Source organism: Sander lucioperca, chromosome 10, assembly GCF_008315115.2.
Source record: "Sander lucioperca isolate FBNREF2018 chromosome 10, SLUC_FBN_1.2, whole genome shotgun sequence".
In the NCBI taxonomy this organism is placed as follows: domain Eukaryota; kingdom Metazoa; phylum Chordata; class Actinopteri; order Perciformes; family Percidae; genus Sander; species Sander lucioperca.
In genome coordinates this window covers 2,868,266-2,887,054 of record NC_050182.1, presented here as the reverse complement: position 1 = coordinate 2,887,054, position 18,789 = coordinate 2,868,266, and the positions used below count along the sequence as shown (strand labels likewise).

Below are 18,789 nucleotides of genomic sequence, written 5' to 3'. Positions count from 1 at the left end.
AAGCAAAATCTGGACCAATAATTAGGGTTTCTTTAAACACTGCTGGCCACTATTTGTCAGTTTAAAGGACATTTCTACAAAACAACAAATCAGTCCATCAACCTGGGTCTTGGTAACGCTTAACTAAACATATGCCCAAAGGCATTTTGGTGTATTTACACAGTAGCATCGTAAACAGGGTTTGTGCTTTTCATTACCGAGTAGGGGGTTGGTCCTATGCTGTGGGTGTGTGGGAGGATAAAAGAGCAGGAGCACCTGTGACTCTCCATGATTTTGATTTCGGAGACAACTGTCAGACAACGTTACATATGTCATTATTCAGCATGGAGAACAAGATGCTCAGGACGGCTGCTTGTTTGGCACTGGTTTTTACAGGTAGTTAAAATTCAGATGATTTGATGGGAAAAAGTTAGTCAGTTACATCATGAATTATTTATTTTTTTATATTAATAACCAAGATTTATTGTTTGGTTGAACGACACAAGGCCAAAAGCACAACAGTGTTGCTCTTAATGATCTATTCTGTGTACTAGGTGTGTGTGTGGGTGAGGGAATCTTACCCCCGGGGCCCATGAGTGGAGCTGTAGCGGGCACAACGAAGTTCACCACCACCCTCAGTCCTCCTGGGAGTCCATTCCTCCTGGTCAGCTGGAGCTTCAAAGAGGTGAACATCATCACCTTCACCAGCACCAACATCACTGAGCCTGGATATGTCAACAGGATCTCTTTAGACCAAGCCACGGGGGGCCTGGAGCTCAGGAACCTGGTGCTGGAGGACAGCGGGGAGTACACAGTCACCATCACACTGGACGGAGGACAGCAGAAACAGGGCAAGACCACACTGAATGTGTATGGTGGGTTTAATGTTGCAGTGCTGTTTAAAATATGACAAGAAATCACCTGTCAATCATTTGAAAATAATTCTTCTAAAGTAAGTGCTGTCTTCAAAGAACATTGATATATTATTATTTTAGTACAGACATCTTAATTTTAATCCATATCTCTTGATACTCCAAAAATCTGATGTTACCCACGTGGTTTACACTATTATGATGCAATGTCTAATTCAATCCAATACTGTAATCCTACAATGAAGTCCACCTTTTTATTTTTTATCTAATTTTAGACTGTAAGGTGGTTGTGTTAAATTGTTGGCAAACAGGATGTGGTGTTGTTTGATTTTACTGGATTCATTAAATTTAGTCCAATAAATCTGTATGTCTATTGTCCTATACATACACCAAAGTTCCTGCTAGAATTCAAGGATTGATAGGTTTTCTTGGTCACATTCACAGACAAAATTTGTAGTGAAATGCAATGTAGCGGTTAATAAGACTAATGAAAAATAAGAAATATAAATGATTAAAAATTCAGATTAGTAAAGAACAAATGATAAAAGATAAACAAAGATCTGTAGTGAATAAAATAGTTTTATGTAATACACTGAACAAAATGATAAATGCAACACTTTTGTTTTTGCCCCCAGTCAGTATCTGGTGTTAGGGTTAGGGGTCATCTCTCTCCCTGACTGCAGTTCGTCATCGTAACCGACTTGAGTGGGCAAATGCTCACATTCAGTGGTGTCTGGCACTTTGGAGGTGTTCTCTTCACGGATTAACCCTAACCCTAACACCAGATAGTGACTGTTTTTCGGGACCCCCCCAGACCCCCCCAATACAGTAAAACTGCACATTTTAGAGTGGCCTTTTATTGTGGCCAGCCTAAGGCACACCTGTGCAATAATCATGCTGTCTAATCAGCATCTTGATATGCCACACTTGTGAGGTGGATGGATTATCTCAGCAAAGGAGAAGTGCTCACTAACACAGATTTAGACAGATTTGTGAACAATATTTGAGAGAAATAAGCCTTTTGTGTACATAGAAAAATAAATAAAATGAAATGTTTTTCATTGTATTGACGGTCTTTATGTTCTGCCAGCGCTGATAACCGGAGCCACCATCCAAACCCCCGCAGCCATCTTAATAGAAGACAAAAGCTCCACCAACCTCAGCTGCGAGGCCTCCGGGTTCATCAGCACCAGAGTTTGGATGAAGGATGGCCAGCTGCTCCAACAGAGTGGCAGAGTCAGTTTCTCAACAGACAACAGGACGGTGTTCGTGCAACCTGTTCACAGCTCCAGCCACGGCACCTACCAGTGTCAAGTCAGCAACCCAGTCAGCACCATGACCGCAGCCTATAATCTCACTGTTAACTGTGAGTAATGCTCACTGAACACTTCCAGTAACTGTTGTTAAGCAAAAAAAGACCCTGAAGAGTGATTTCAAAATGACAAAGTATTTAGTACATTTCTGTACTTACTAAAATGTACTTAGTTACATTTCACCACTGCATACACTATATTAGGACTCTAAAGTTCAGACCTGTAGAGAAATAATTTTAATAACGGCAAAGAATTAAGGGCTAATAAGCATAAAGCATACAATACAAATTTACTTGTGCTTTACATTAGTATTTTCTTCCAATACCACTTTCTACTTCCATTACTCCACTACAATTCAGAGGGAAATATTGTACTATTTACTTCACTACAATTATTTGACAACTTTAGTAGTTACATTACAAATTAAGATTATTGCACAAAAAACATTAAAATTCATCTGAAACAATGAATCGATTGACAGTTAGTTGGTTGGATAAAACTAGCATTCGGATGATCGGTCGCTTTAGACTCTGGGTAGTCACGCATTGCCAGACCTTCCTCCACAGCGCTGCGGAGGAGGGTCTGGCTAGTCCACACAGCATTCCGGGATGGGAGGAAAACGTGCTCTGGTTTATTGGCATTTCTTTAAACCAATCACAATCACAATAAGAGCCAGACGGAGCCACGGTGCCGCTGCAAAATAGCCTCGGGAAGGAACTTGTTTTGGTGGAACATGCACATTCAAAAGTTGTTTTAGTCGTCAAACAGAAAATTCAGATTGGACAGATAGTCTAGCTAGCTGTCTGGATCTAACCTGCAGAGATCTGAGGAGCAGTTAACCATAGTCCTCATAAATCGACAAAACTTTAAAATGCCGACACAAAAAAAAGAGGAAGGTAACGGACATCCGGTCGAAAAGAGTGACATGCGGCAGATTTTCCGGCGCCACTGGAGCAATCCCGGAAGTGGAATGTTGTGGATGTAGACTAAACTCTGGGTCATTTTGACGATTATTTTTTTTAATGATTTTCTGAATTTTAGAAACCAAACAATCAATCGAGAAAAGAATCAGCAGATTAATCCATGATGAAAATAATAATTTGTTGCAGTCCTATACAAAATAGTTAAAATATTTGCCCCACATCAACCAATAGTAAAATCCTGCTATTAACATTCATAGTCTAATGATATAACACATTAGTTTAACAGACACAGGGGACATTTTCCTGCAAATGTAGGACTTTTACTTGTAATGGGGTATTTTCACAGTGTAATATTAGTACTTTTATATAAGTAAAGGATCTGAATACTTCCTATATTTCTTTTCTCTGTGTAGTTGGTCCACATAACATATCAATTCGTGGACCTTCATCAGCAGCCCCTGGCCAGAGAGTGACACTGCAGTGCACAGCTGACTCTGTCCCAACAGCAAAATTCAGCTGGATATTCAACGGCAATGAGACACATGTTAATAACTCCATGTACATCATAGAGAGGTTGGAGGCAGAACACATTGGGAATTACACCTGCACTGCCAGAAATATGGTGACCATGCTGGAAAACTCCACAGTTCTGAATCTGAGAGGTGAGACTTCACTTTCTGTCAGTGCTGAGTACATTTTAGAGCCAGGTGTCATTTCAAAGGGTAATAACTGTTGTCTTTTTATACTTCATGAAGCATCCTGCGCTGCTCCCTGCTGGTCGTTTTTACTGATGCTGATCAGTGCGCTGACTCTGAGAGAGTTAATGTAAGAGGAAGTGGCAGGTGAGATTAATATTCGTATCTGTCATCTTTTTCAAATCAAACTTCCCTTTAATCTACTTGTCATATTAACTTTCATTGCATTATTTTTTCTCAGATTCTTTCTTCCCTGGTGCATTTAACTGCTCATAACTGAGGACTCCTAAAATCAATAAAAATGTGCTGTACATGAAATGTTATTTTGACTTAACAGATGCCAGAACTTATTACTGAGACAAAGTGGAAACTCTCACATTGAAAATAAACAATTATCTTTCTTGTTAATTAAATAGACTTTTAGAGATGTAAGAGTGCAAACGTCTGTGTGTCCACATTTGGTACCACAAATAATAGCCCCATAAATTCCCTATTCTGCTGTTACTTATACTGCAAAAATATTCACCAGTTTTAAAACCAAAATAAAAAAAGAGAAGTCTTCTGGGATTATTTTGGAAGAAGCTAAACACCTTTTCTTAAACAAAACACATCATGAACAACACTTGGATTTAAGTGCATCAGAGTTTGTGTATTTAAAAGGTGGGGTTATAATATGCAGACATAATTGTTCCATGTCATTTTTTTTTCTGGTATATGAAAATGTATAAAAGGCATATTTGCATCTTGTATTATTCTAAATTATTTATATATAAGTACATAATTTGCTAAGCAACGTATGATAATCTTGCTGAAAATGTGATTGTGTACATTTACAAGATGCAGCAAAGCTTAAGTTTGTGGCAAATATAATTTCTGTTGCACCACTGTCTCCTATAAGAAAATATTGTGCATGCTTTGTCTTGGAGGAATGTAACTAAGGATGCAGAGCTGTGCCTGTTGCAGTTGTTATTCCTGTCGTGCCCCATAAGACCAGCAATTTACATACAGGCAACAAGCTGAGTTCGACCAACTGAAACAGGCAAAGCTTTGCATCCCTGACCTGATTACCCTGTTGAACACCTGGGGCTAATTTAGCCAGGGACTCTGATTGGTGGAGATAATTATACATCCTTTTTCTGAGATGCAGCTTCTATCAGGAGGCCTGACACAAGGTCACTGGTGAGAGGCATAAAATGAATGCAGTGTTCTGCTTTATGCTCCTCATGCTGTTTTTGTCAAGCATCTTTACTAAAACGGTCGAACAAGGCGAGCTGTGCCTTTGACTCACACCAGTACATGTAGTGGTAAAATCTGTTTTAAGTACACTGAATTAAAGGGCACTTTAAATTCAAATGAGCAGAGTACTTTATATAAAAACAAAATCAAATGAAGTGTGCAATCATAGTACACATAAAAGTACATACATACAAACCCAAACATACTTTACAAATGGTTTTAAATCAAATGCTACATTTATAGAAAATAACTTATGAAACTGTGAGGCTAGTTTAGCTCTATTTCTACTTTCATCTCCAGGAAATCTACACACCACAACAATTTAGTAAGTCATATTTGTGTGTTTTGCTATCACAAATACTGTACTTATGGAGCTGAAATAAAAACCAAATGTGAGTTTTGCTTTTTGGCTGATGGCACAAGGAAAAACAGAGAATTTGATCCACCATAACGAGGATATCTGGATACTTTTTAGTCAGCTAAAGATGATGCAAAGTTTCTGATATTGATACAGCTCGAAGTCCGCAAACCATAACTCATCATAATATTTAGGAATTACTTTGTTCAAAAAGTAAACTCTACTACAGTAGCTTCTTCTTTTTTAGGTCATACAAGTCATTGTAACGTGCAACATGTTTCTTTAGGCGTCATTATCACGTTTTGAACACCAGAGGTCGCTGTTATACTTAATACTTAATAAACCAGCAGTCGGAAATAATGCTGACTGCCGATTGCTGACTTGAAAATTACTCTTGAGACTTAAAACTTAACACTCAATAGAGAAACGGTCGGCCTGTAAGAGTTGTTGTATTGTTTTCATTCCTGGTGAAAGTGCTGAGAGATGTTTAAGTGCTGAGAGATGGGAAAATGCTTCCTGCCGAGGTTATATCCTCTCTCTTGGGTAAGTCTAATAATGTAGCCTCGACACACTTCAATAAGATGTTGATAACTCTGATGTTCGGTTATCTAACTTGAAGCTTAAATCTACATGAAGTGGACAAAATATAGGCCTATTATAGGCTACACATACATCAGGGCAGAGTTTTTTTTATAGTAGCCTGAGTCAACTCGAATCAGTTTTGAGGCCGTGGTTGTGTTGCCTATCGATCAGTGTTGGTGATGACAACCTAGTTCTGAGTAAACTTCGTTCCTCTTTGCAAATGCTATTTGTTTGTCACATGTCATCATTTGAGACTTTTTGTCGCCACACTTCTCCCAGTGTTATTGACTAAAACACCAGCAGCTGGACATCCACGGATCTGCCTCTTTGTAATTCTTAAAATTGTAAGTTTCATTAAAGTTGATAAATATTAAAAATAGAAGCTGATGAAAAATAATCAAAATGTTGATTGTTCCAAATACGACATATGATATGCTATTTTAACCTTACGTGGATCACTTTGTAATAGTAGCCTATTGTGACAGAGTAACCTCCTAAATTGCTGGTGCATTAATTAGTATATGCCTTTGTGTTGTATTGTAATGTGTTTCTGCTATTTTGTCCACCACCTGTAGTGATGAACAATGAAAATTTGCAGAAAATCACCTGTCATACTGCTGAAGTTAATTTACATCACATTACTCCCAGGTAAGACAAAATTATTTAAACTTTGGAAATTTTGTCTTGAAAGGCTGATTACAGGTGCATATGTTGGTTACTGTGTGTAGAACTTATTATTTATAAAGACTGTTTTTAAGACTGAAAATTCCCCTTTAAAAAAGGTACAATGTGAAGAAATGTAAATGACTCGGTTGCATGTGTACTGATTTCTAAATTTATGTAAAGGTCTCAATCAATCAATCAATCAATCAAGTCACATGAACTAGTAGGCTACAAGGTAAAAATCTAGTGAAATGTTATCCCATCAGCTCCTGGATGTAACGATTAATGTCGCTCCCGAGCGCCTTGCCTCTCTTCAGCTCCCATACAGCAACAACAGTGTGCAACGTTGGCTTAGAAATTGAGTCATCTATATATCTAACCACCACAACACAGAGTCCAACAAAAATAATCACACAAATACAAATGTTATATCTAATAAAGCCCACATACAACCACAAGCAACAGGATGCTGTCAGACAAGGATTTTCTGAAATTTCCACATTTCACCTTTTATCAGAATTTAACACATTTGAGAGCCTAGTTCTATAAATCCTACACAGCTTCTATACTCAGTGATGTGAAAAGATATGTTTGTTTGAGTACTGTTGACACTATACTGTGTCTGAAAAAAGGGGAATTATGAAAAAGTGCAACCAGAGTTTAACAAGACTGAACATCTCCTGCCACCATATTACCTTATCTTTTGGCAGTTCTTGAGGCCCAAGAAGTCAAAGTACTGCCTGAAGTGACGGGATACCTCGGGCGTGATGTCACCCTGCCATGCCAATTCATCCAAGCACCACAAGGCTCCAATATTACTCAGGTTCAGTGGGATCTCATATCACCAGAAGGAAAGGAAATCCTCATTATTGTTTTTAATGTTCAATTTGGACTTAATGTTCCTGAATCGTTTAAGGGCAGAGTGGATATTGCAGAACAATCTTTGATCATTAGAGGTGTGGAAATGAGAGATGCAGGGTCGTACACCTGCAGCATTGCATCCTTTCCCAGTGGTTCATTAAAAGGAACCACCAACCTTGTTGTTCAAGGTGAGTACAAAAAGCCTTTTTCCACACAAACTGTACAATTTACTGTAAAATGAAGTAAAGATAAAATCCCTGTGATCCCAAGCTGAAAACTAAATTTAAATGCAATAATTTGTTTCTGTTTAAGGTTTTTTAAATCCTACTGTCCTTTGATGCCAGTGGGGGAAAGCCAGCTTTAATTACAGTATCTTAGTAAATAAGTGGATCATTTGATACAACTGCTGTGTGACCTTGTATGACTCAACTTTATCATTTATACAGCAATGATAAATAAATTGGGTTTATATATATATATAACATCCTGAATATAACACACAGGGTTAATCACAGTCATGTTTCCTCTCCCAGAACAGATGCCGTTATCTTCAGCTGTGGTTTCTGCTATAGTTATTGCTGGTCTGTTGCTGTTAGTGATCATGGCAGCCATAGTTTACCTCATCTTTATCAGAAGGTGAGTGTGTGCGTCTGATGTGTGTTTTGTGTAGTATAGAAGCTGTAGAAAAGAAACCTCTTCCCATAACCAAGACTTATGTTACATATAAATTATTTAGCATTAATCATCCATTTAAGAAATAATTTACATAACATTAAGTCACGTGGAAGGTTATATTTAACTATTGTATATGCTGGACTAATTAGGAAGTCAATTTGGTTATACTACGCATTTTTAATCATTCTAGAGATTGTTCCATAGATTTACTCCCTTTACTGAGATTCATTTCTTTTGTCCTAACCTATGGTCCTTAATTTGTTTAACATATCTTCAAGATAGCTTTCCTCTCACATTTTTAATATTTAATAAATTAAGTTTAAATTAAGATTAACTACATTAATATTCAGTTCATTCAAAATGTTAAATAAGGCATTTGTTGTAATTTTTTTTTAAAGAAGAGATATATACTTTTTTCACAAAGGATTTCTGGGATTAGCAAGAAAATCACTTCAAATCAAAAGTCACTTGCAGAAAAACTAACAGCACTTTTTTATTTCTTTACTTAGACATGATCGTACGGTCAGGCACCGCGTCTACATTGGTAAGAATAAAAGTACTTTTCACTCTATTTCTAGACAGCAACTGATTCATTTATATATTTAGTTTGTTTCTCTTCCCTTGACTAAACTAGTGTGTCTGTCTTTCAGATACATGTGGACCAGTGATGGATGTGGCCAGGACATCTGTGATTTTAAGAGATGAGGTGAGCTGGTTCTCCAAATTTAAGCTAAATAAGTTTCAGTCAGACAGTTTAATTATGCTGTTGTTTGTGATAAGAAAATTAGTTGTTTCACCTTAGTAACATACCGATACAACAGACAACTAAGTCTCCACATAACACTCTCTCACACTCCTTCATAGGATGTGGTCTACTCTGACGTCAAGCTTAAACCATCCAGAGATGCTACACCTCCATCCAATGAGAAACACACAGTGGATGATGATGTCACGTACTCTGAAGTCGTAGTTGGTCGTAGTCACCAAATGAGATGAAATGTACTAAAAGTGATAAAGTTCTTTTTCTTGTACTAGTTGCACTCTTGTTGCTGTATGCAAGTTACGTTCACCATAATTTTGGTACCATTTGGTGCAATCAGCACATCCTGACAGCGGTCAATAGAACTCAACCTTTGTGGCTGCTCCAGGCCTTCTATTCATGCTCTCATATATGTTTTTTCCATGTTCCATGGAAAAAACATATGTTTATCATAAAGTTAGCAATGCTTTAATTAGTGGTGGTATTCTTAAAGATAAAGAATATAGATATTTTGCTGATTTATATCCAGCTTTGTGTCCTGGCAGTGTGAGCAGTGTGTGCAGTTGAATGGCGTGTGGCTTCCCTCTGTTGCCGCAGCGTACTGAGCTCCCACCTGAGCAGAGCAGCGGCGGTCTGCCGAGATCCCCTAGTGGTCCGCTGAGATCCACAGTGCACTGGTACCATGGAGGGAAGCCAAACACCGTTCATCTAAACACACTGCCCACACAAAGATGACACAGAGCTGTTATCAAATCGGCAAAGTATCCCAGCATTTCTGTGGGGCTGTACTTGAGCTAAATGCTCAAACCAGTGACACGGGCATGCAAACATGCTCACAATGACAATTCTAGCATGTTGAGGTTTAGTAGGTATAATATTTACCACCACAAACGTTTGGTGCCACTTGGTTTTAAATATTGAAGCTAGGAATGGTACAAACCAGCACAGCTCCAACATGTCATCAAGGTAAACAACTTCTTTTACCTTGCCATGTTGTGCAATGGAAAAACACTCGCACTGTGCCAACATGGCTTGAGTCATCACAGTGAATCTCATCACACAAAGTTCCTATTCCTCTTTTGCTGACCATCAAAGGAGGAAGACAAAAAAGGAAGACAAAAATGATAATTGAAAAAAGGAACCAACTCCGCAATGCAACACTAGTGTAGCGTGTTAATGATGGCTGAGCTGAAGGTGTTACAAACAGTGGTGGAATGTAACAAAGTGGAAATACTTTGTTACTGTACTTAAGTACATTTTTCACATATCTGTACTTTACTTAAGTAGAATCAATAGTGCATACTTTTGACTTTTACTTCACAGCAATTATCTATACTTTCTGTCTCACCAGTGAAGTTTGGTTGCCATAGATGTACTGTATATGGGGCACTGCCGATCCTTCATCAGCTTCCAAGCCGTCTCCGGTGCTCCAGAGCCCGGGCGCAGCGCCGCTGACCCTCGGTAATACAGCCTCCGGTAAAAGTGAAAATGAAAATGTTTGTTTTTTATTATTCCCGTTTTTAAATCATAGTTGCCATCTATTTCTGTCCACAGTGTTGTTTACTTCTCCGTCAGGCTGCATAAGACACGTTCATATCTTATTTATTTGGCTAGACTTCACATCCGCCTCCCCATTTCCGCTGCTTCACACACTTTATTTCCTTTAACCATGGTTAAAGGAAATAAAACCGTCTTAAAATACACCCATGAATAAAACCAACCTTATTCCGATTCTAACAACATATTTCCGTTTTATGCTGGTTAGGATAGGAACTTTTTTTAAAAGCCAGGCCTTGTTTGTGGTAGTGGACAGTATGGATACTGTCGAAGCTCAGCATCAAAATAACTGAACCAGCCCTTTGTAAATCATGGGTCGCTAGACACAGTGCCCTCACTGACCAAGGTGCAAACTAAAGAACTAACTAAATATTACCATTTAAAATGGTAATATGCAAATAAGATTAAGAGAATAAATCGTTATGCAAGTACTTTTACTTTTAATACTTAAAGTACATTTAAAATCAGGTAATTTTTACTTTTACTTAAGTAGGGTTGTCATTGTGGTGCTTCTACTTTTACTAAAGTGAATATGTCTCTGGTTATTTGTACTTTTACTTAAGTACTGAGATTCAGTACTACCTCCACCACTGGTTACAAGGACACCAAACTTGCACAATCTCTGCAGTATAATTAGATTCCAGTTTCTTTAGGTTCAACTAAATTGGATGTCAGGATGTTTGGATATGAGACTATGATGTGTAGCACTTGCTTGAACAACATGTGAGCCTTTTTTAGGGTTAAAAGGTTCACATTCTTACTTGATCTTTCCTAATCCAAAAAATACAGACACTGGTAATAGTTGTAGTAGTATTTACCCTACCCAGTATTCTGTCTGCTTTGGGTATGAATGTCAGGATTGATCACAGGCGTTGCAGTCTGAGCGTGCCTTATGTAACAAGGTGACAAAATGTGGTTTGCAAAGTTACTGTAATGATGCACACTTATCTGTTAGCTGCTGGTTTTCAGAAGCATTTCCTGACAGTGTCATTATGTGGGTGTTGCTTTTATCACAGATATACAACAGTGGCTTTTTATACACTCACTTTGTGTCGTTGGAACATAACTTATATTCTGTTGTGTAAAAATATTAGCTTTAACTTTACAATTTGTTTTTTTCTCCATTTAGTTTTATTGAAAATCAGTGCTTGTAACTTTGATTACAATCAATGAAATGCATTTGAGATATTTCAATCATGTTACTTGTTTATCAAATAATGCAGATGAACTGGGGACAGAACCAGCAGAGCATAGTTCTCTAAATTGTCTCTACATTTGCATAACTTTTTTTTGTTAGTGCCTACTGTTGCATAATAAACATATAATAAACATTTTGCCAGATCTGTGGTTTCTCTTGTTCATGTATCTCAGAGTTCTGTCATGGCAGGAAAGAGATCAGAAAGATAAGGGATAAGGGAGTGTGTTATAAAAGTATTTCCATTTCACTCATCAAATTACTCAGACAATGCAGATACATGTCACAGTAGTACTATTGAGAAGGAGCCACACATTCATGAGCTATGTTGTTAAGAAATTACACTGAGGACAAACAATAAGCAATAATGGACTTTGTGGAAGGGATGGTGTGCAAATTGGCAGTTTCTTGCATTAAACAAAGTTTTTGGTTGCTCAAATAGTGGAAGTGTTATATAACCTACAGTAAAAGCATATTGTTGAGTTGCATTGCAAGTTTTACTCAAGATGTGAAAAAAACTTTACCCACTCTTGCCTTTGCATTAATCCTGAGCTTGTTGTACATAGGTCTGAATCTTAGTGATGTCCTGCTTTCTTGTTTCAACTCAGTGTATTTCCACAGGCGCTTTTCTTTAAAAGCTTAAGGAAATGAACCCCATAATAACCATAATTAAGCGTTAAGGAAACACCACCCTGATTAAGACAAGATAGCTGAAAATGTTTGGAGAAATAAACATGGTTTATAACGTCTGCACCAGGCAGCTTGTGTGTGCATTCTCATAAGCAATAAGGAAACATTATATTTGTAATTTCACCTTATTTGAGACACATGGTGCTTCTCTGTACATTATCATTTGACCACATGAGGTCACTGTGCTACTGAAGGTTATTATACTTGTTATTATACTTGTGTGGTTCATTCACATCACAATCCCAGGTAAGACAAAAGGCTTAAAAATGTAAGTGATAGTACTGTACAGTAAAAGTATTAGAAGCATCACAAGGGAAAGTACTCATTAAGAAACAGCATTGTGTTATATCATTGGATTATTATGAATGGATTACAGTAAGGTGCATATTAGTGCGCTTCTAATGATTTAGCTGGTTGAGGTGGAGAACATTTTTACTACATACAGTTGGGTAGTTTAATCTATAACAATGCATTATATACCATATGTTCTGTATGTAAAATCTTAATTTTCAAATGTACTTTAACTGACACATTAATAAATGTTGAGTACAATATTTCCCTCTGAAATGTAATAAAGTAGTAAAGTAACTGAAAATTAAGGTACTCAAGTAAAGTACCTCAAACTTGTACTTAAGTACAGTACTTGAATAAATGTACCTAAGACTACCTTGTGTGTACACGGGGGAGATTGGTGCCTGGAGGACAGTAGCCTATAACAAGATTTTACTACAGGATGGCTTTATATCTGTCTAAAACACGGTGGAATTACAAAAAATAAAGTTTTGGGTTTGATTGATGAATCCTTGATCTCCTGCTTTAATCTTCTGCCATAAATTCTTATTTTTGGCAGTTCTTAATAAGGCACAAGATGTCAAAGTACTGCCTGAAGTGACAGGATACCTCGGGCGTGATGTCACCCTGCCATGCCAATTCATCCAAGCACCACAAGGCGCCAATATTACTCAGGTTCAGTGGGATCTCATATCACCAGAAGGAAAGGAAATCCTCATTATTGTTTTTAATGTTCAATTTGGACTTAATGTTTAAGTATCATTTCTAAAAGGAGAGAGTGGAGATTGCAGAATAATCTTTGATCATTAGAGGTGTGGAAATGAGAGATGCAGGGTCGTACACCTGCAGCATTTTAACCTATCCTAGTGGTTCATTCGAAGGAACCACCAACCTTGTTGTTCAAGGTGAGTATTAAATATTTGTCCAAGAACTGAAATGATGGGGTGAGTGTATAGCCTAAAGGGAGATAATCAGAGGGAGGTGTGCAAATAGAGAGGGCGAGAACACACTGAGGACAACTGTTGGATGCACAGAGAATTGCAGTGTCGGTGACTGGCAGACAAGTAACACAACAAGATACAACATAATCAACACCAAACATAAATTTATTTTAGAAAAGGTAAATTTCAGTTTGGGAAATACAGTTTTTGGCCAAGAGTTAGGTCAGAAGATTGATACCATCCTTAAACATGAGTGTGGAATCAATCTTCTCATTGAACTCTTGGCAAGACAGTGAGATGTTATACTGCCCTCTTGGCGAGATCCCTCCTAAAAATGAAAAAAAACAAGTGTTTTAGATTTCCGAAAATATCTAACCACTCTTAACACACCACTGAAGAAAGACTCTCACATGGTTTGAAGTTGATCATAGTTTTGTTTCTTTTCCCAGAACCGATGCAGATATTACCAAGAATGATTGCTGCTGGAGTATTCATGCTAATAGTAGTGACCATGTTGACGTCATCATCACAAAAAGGTGTGTTTTTTTCTTTACTCATACATGAGGCTTTGGTCAGGCATCGTGTCTGCACTGGTGAGAAAGTGCCTCTCTCAAGTTCCTCTTCTGTTTACATATGAAAATTATCATATGGAGTTACAGTATTTGTTTTAGTTCCTCTAACAAAAGCCTGTCTGTCCAGTGATGTGTGATTGAAAGAAACAAGGTAGGCTTGGAGTTGGTTTGAGGCTTTATCTTTAAAGTTGTAGTTGAAGGTTTTTGATTAGTTTATTTTTGTGTGTATGTTTTTTTTTTTCAAAGCAACTTGATGAGAATGATGATATAACAGAGCACTAAATAGCCTCCTCAAAACACTCTTACCCAAAGGGTCTACTCTGACGTCCAGCTCTTCATCATCCAGAGAGGTTACACCTTCATCCAATGACAAACACACACACACACACAGCATGATGAAGTCATACTGATGCTTGGAAGTAAGAGAGGCGTGGACTGAAGTCATAGTGACATTCTGTCTTTCACTTACTCTTAAAGCTGTTGTACTGTAAATTGCATTTGCCATCATTTTGTAAACTTATCACATCATGACATCAGTAAATGAACTGCTCCTTTGGCAAGGCAAGCTTATTTGAATAGCACATTTCAGCAACACAGCAATTCAAAGAGCTTTACATAGAACATTAAAAGTACATAAAAAAAAAACATTAAAACAGGCATTAAAGCACCAAGAGAATAGAAAATGAAAACAAATAGAATAACATAGGTATAAAATACAAAGATTTCAGTGTAAGAAATCAACAATTATTTGATTTAATAAAAGGCAGCGGCAAACAGAAACGTCTTCAGTCCTCATTTAAAAGAACTGAGTTGCAGCAGACCTTAAAAGCATAAGGCCCATGTTATTCTACATTACTTATTGTAAAAAAAAAAATCCCATCAAAAGACCAAAACCAAAAAGGAGTTTTTTTAGGAAACGTTACTCACATGAGTAAACAATGTATTTGTTGGAGAAGTATTTCCAGCTGCAGATTACATTAATACACGTTAGCAAGTATTTACATCAGCATGTCTGTGTATGTAAGATCAGCTCAAAATAAACAATGTCAATGTTCAATATAATGTGATAACATGTCACCCAGTGTAAGTTTATTTGTGTGTTTCTGAACAATTGATTTATGTTGGTTTTAGTCTTTTCATGGGATTTGTTGACAATAAGAAAATGCAGAATATCAAACACCTTTTTTCTTTAAATAAAACCCAAAAACGTATAGCTGTCCAGGCCCTCAAAAATCTCACTTCACCTAAATATAGATAGCACATAGTTTTGAGTAACTTTAGATGTAACCAACAATGGATGAGAAATCCAAACAGAGTGCCATTCATTCCAGTGAAAGTTGAATGTATGTTACACTCAGGAAATTTGCCTTTTACAGCCCTTTCTGTTTTGTGTAAGGCAAAAAGTCAATACGAGTCCCAGGATGTTACATGACTTGCAATAACTGGGGCTGTTCTCTAAATATCCCACACAGAACAAACGCTGTTCCTGAGGGCTTGACATAACGTTTCACTCTGTTGCTCAAGGTCAGGAAATGGTAAGAGTAGCACACACATTCCTTTCTCCACAACCAAAAGGAAACTAAACTGGGTAAAGCAACGACCATTTCGATTGCTGTGGAAGATTATAGATGCCCCGTGTTGTTGTGATGACAGCTAACATTTAGGGTTAGAGGCTTTGGGAATCAGAGAGAAAGGGTGGATATTTTGTACCATTTCTTCACAGCTACAGTATCTACAGCAGCTTTAAACCCAAATCAAAAATTGCATATCATGATGCAGAACTATTCAAATGACACATATTCTAGTAATAGTTGTAGTTTGTTCTCTTATCCTGTATTCTCTTTACAACTTTGTGTATGCTCAGTTACCGTCAGAATCTTGTAAGCAGATATTGCCGTCTTGCCGTCTGATGTATGTATGATGTAAGTATGATGGCAATATCTTTTTTTATACCAAAAAGGTGACAAAATGTTTTTTAAAGTCTTGAAAAGATGCAAACACCTCATCACTTAACATTAACAACAGTCAGTTTTTTGTTTTAAACCAGTGTTTCCCCACCGTGTTATTTTGTCAATGTGAGATAAAAACTTTTAAAAAACACAAAACGTATGTTAAAAAGGTACAGGGTGTAACGTTTTTAGTTGTTCATTATCAAAATCTGTGTTGCCCGTTCACAAACTTGTCCTTTTTCATGAATATTTACCACCACCATCAATTCCAAGTATTCCTTTTGGCTTGAAATTTTACATTTTCATTTGCATGAACTGGGGTAGACGCTCCATATTCATGCGCCATCTTGAAATACGTTAGCCGGTAAGGGACAAACAGGACATACTGCTCCGCCTTTTGCGTTTTCGCTGTCACATGATAAACTCACAGTTGCTGCTAATGCTGCTAATGAGTATCATTGCTTCCCGGCCCCGGCAAGTTTGAAGAAGGAAACATGGAGGACCACACGTATTCAAAATCTAAATTTCAGGAACAGGAGTCTTCTTCTTTGCCCAGAAAATGAAAAAGGATATTGAAAAGAGCAAGAGACCGGCTTTTTGAAGCGTGAAAGCTACTGTAGCTGTACGTACTTTGAACTGCGTGGTTGATTGCGATATATGATCTCAGCTAGATGGGAGGAATTCCTACACATTGGACCTTTAAGTACTTTCCAAAAACACGAAGCCAAGATACACCAGATTAAAGCAAATATAGTAACACATTATGTTAAAACTATTTCACTAAAACACAAATAAAAAAACAAGAACAGTTCAAGAGAATGCAAATCTTAAACTATGCATTTCTAAAATAGATTTAAACAAAGAAACAGAGCTGGCCTACCTGATCTCCTCCAGCAGCTCGTTCAACAGTCGAGGGGCCCTGGACCTGATCATGTCTGTACCGTCATTGAGGTGAGTGTGAGGCAGCAAAGGACAGTTCAATGATTTATTGACAAAAGTGAAAATTCAAAAGGCTAAGGACATGGGCAGAAAGTCCAAAACAGAAGTAACTGATAATCCACAGGTAACCGGAATGGGGCAGGGAAAAGGCCCAGGCAGGTATGATACAGGTTTCAGAGTTTGGAGGCAGGGACGCAATCGCATGAAGCACATAGCAGCATTGACAAACTAACAACTGACTGTGGGGAAAGGGCAGGGCTGATTAGGGAAACAGGTGAGCAGGTGACTGGGACCGGTGGGAAGGTCTGAGGACATCTGGTGGACAGGTAGAGAATGGCAGGCAAAACAAACAACTAGACAGTCCTCATGAAAGTAAAGGTCGTGAAACACGAACCAGAAGGCTGATCCTCGGCAGAAAAGGTAGTTGGACTGATCAGTCTCCCCGAGTTGGTCAAAAAAGTGCCTCGGAACACACCAAAGCAACAAGACGTAATACGTCTCCATAACAGCAGGAAGCGCTAATCTGTATTGTCGTCTAAAAATGAAAACCGGCAGCTGATTGGACGAACGCGTCACATGGGTCTGGTTTCTCCGGAAATTCAAAGCCAGACTGTCATGGCGGCTTGTTCAGAATACAATCTCATATTTTACTAAAATAGTTCACCAAAACGTTTTTCTGAAAACATTTTAAGTGAGAAATAGGCCATGCAGTTGCTGAATCTGTCTTCATTTCAGATCAACAAAGGTCAGTTTAAAAGATTTTCGTCAGATTTTGAGAGACTCTAGTCACACTCATCCCGCTCCTCGTTTCCGGGTTAGCACTCTACCAATCAGATGGGTCATTTGAGTCAGACTGCCAGCAGTGCCCGCTTTCTGATTCAACATGTCAAATCGGCCAAAATGAAGGCCGACGGCCCCTCGGACGGATGATGGCACGGAACACACCGAACAAGGCTTGGTGTGTCTCAGGCTTTACGGTAGGGTTCCACACAGTGAAACACCAAGCAAATTTCGGCCAGCAAAATATTGCCTCAGGGGCGTGGTCGCGAAAACAACACGCCAGACCGCAACAGAACACCGGCTGCTAGGCAGCTAGCAGAGAGGGTTGAAGCTAGGTAGCATAGGTAGCTAGCAGGTCGTTTGCTAGCAAGCTATCGTTGCTATTGTAGCTTGTGAAATCTGTGTTGATACAAGCGTCAATGTTCGCCAACAAAACATGTAATCAAACAAATGCACAAGTAGCCTAGCTGCCTGGCTAGGCTTACAATGAAATTCAATGTCCGAACATGCTAGCGATTAGCCAGCTAGCTGAAAAGTTTGAGTGTTTAAACTAAAATATACAGTGGTCTATTTAGTGGTGTATGTGCCCTGACTAAGTCTGTGTGTCATATAAATCACAATTCGTGTTGATACAAGTACCAGTGTTAGTGTAGAAATATTTTAATCACATACAAATTTTCATGATACAGCGCTGATAACCTCCGCCATCTTGGTCAGACTTTTTTTGTAACTCCCGCCTCCAAACACAAACACGCGGACCTGACTGGTTCTCCAGTGGTCCTCATTTGAATAAAGTTAAACTTTCGCTTGCCTCGGTGATTTGCTCTCATCTCGCCCAATCAGGGCGATTTTCATCTCCATTCAACCTCAATGAGAGCGAAGCGAAATTTCGCTGTGTGGAACCCTACCGTAACACTCACTGTCAGAACATGTAAGGAGAACAACAACAATTTTTTGT

The 18,789-nt window shown here is 38.2% G+C and overlaps 2 protein-coding genes and 1 long non-coding RNA gene across 5 annotated transcripts; all 3 read left to right on the top strand.

Moving 5' to 3' along the window:
* The first annotated feature begins 287 nt into the window (after positions 1-287).
* On the top strand, positions 288-4,654 carry LOC118496167 (carcinoembryonic antigen-related cell adhesion molecule 6-like). Its single transcript, XM_036006746.1, has 6 exons — positions 288-375; positions 534-854; positions 1,942-2,217; positions 3,501-3,749; positions 3,843-3,929; positions 4,024-4,654. The coding sequence occupies exons 1-5, from the start codon at positions 309-311 to the stop codon at positions 3,914-3,916; spliced, it is 987 nt and encodes a 328-aa protein (XP_035862639.1). The 5' UTR covers positions 288-308; the 3' UTR covers positions 3,917-3,929; positions 4,024-4,654.
* Positions 4,655-5,700: 1,046 nt separating this feature from the next.
* Positions 5,701-10,195, top strand: LOC116049769 (nectin-2-like). Of its 3 annotated transcripts, XM_031299739.2 has the most exons (8): positions 5,701-5,919; positions 6,238-6,302; positions 6,534-6,606; positions 7,332-7,670; positions 8,016-8,118; positions 8,667-8,701; positions 8,808-8,863; positions 9,022-10,195. In XM_031299739.2, the coding sequence occupies exons 3-8, from the start codon at positions 6,543-6,545 to the stop codon at positions 9,151-9,153; spliced, it is 729 nt and encodes a 242-aa protein (XP_031155599.1). In that variant the 5' UTR covers positions 5,701-5,919; positions 6,238-6,302; positions 6,534-6,542; the 3' UTR covers positions 9,154-10,195. The 3 variants fall into 3 exon arrangements, with proteins under 3 accessions (XP_031155599.1, XP_031155598.1, XP_035862644.1); XM_031299738.2 differs by lacking the exon at positions 6,238-6,302 and having other exon boundaries at positions 5,712-5,919; XM_036006751.1 differs by lacking the exon at positions 5,701-5,919 and having other exon boundaries at positions 5,965-6,302; positions 8,685-8,701.
* On the top strand, positions 6,060-18,745 carry LOC116049771. Its single transcript, XR_004104898.2, has 3 exons — positions 6,060-6,071; positions 6,477-6,489; positions 18,395-18,745. It is a non-coding gene; the product is annotated as an uncharacterized LOC116049771 (long non-coding RNA).
* Positions 18,746-18,789: the final 44 nt, after the last annotated feature.

What these genes read in the sequence shown, in the direction of transcription:
- LOC118496167 (XM_036006746.1), top strand. Translation starts at nt 309, where the DNA reads ATGTCATTATTCAGCATGGAGAACAAGATGCTCAGGACGGCTGCTTGT. An exon ending in TTTGGCACTGGTTTTTACAG is followed by an intron (nt 376 to 533) that starts GTAGTTAAAATT and finishes TCTGTGTACTAG; the next exon opens with GTGTGTGTGTGGGTGAGGGA. An exon ending in CACAGTTCTGAATCTGAGAG is followed by an intron (nt 3,750 to 3,842) that starts GTGAGACTTCAC and finishes TACTTCATGAAG; the next exon opens with CATCCTGCGCTGCTCCCTGC.
- LOC116049769 (XM_031299739.2), top strand. Translation starts at nt 6,543, where the DNA reads ATGAAAATTTGCAGAAAATCACCTGTCATACTGCTGAAGTTAATTTAC. An exon ending in TTACATCACATTACTCCCAG is followed by an intron (nt 6,607 to 7,331) that starts GTAAGACAAAAT and finishes ATCTTTTGGCAG; the next exon opens with TTCTTGAGGCCCAAGAAGTC. An exon ending in CAGGCACCGCGTCTACATTG is followed by an intron (nt 8,702 to 8,807) that starts GTAAGAATAAAA and finishes TCTGTCTTTCAG; the next exon opens with ATACATGTGGACCAGTGATG.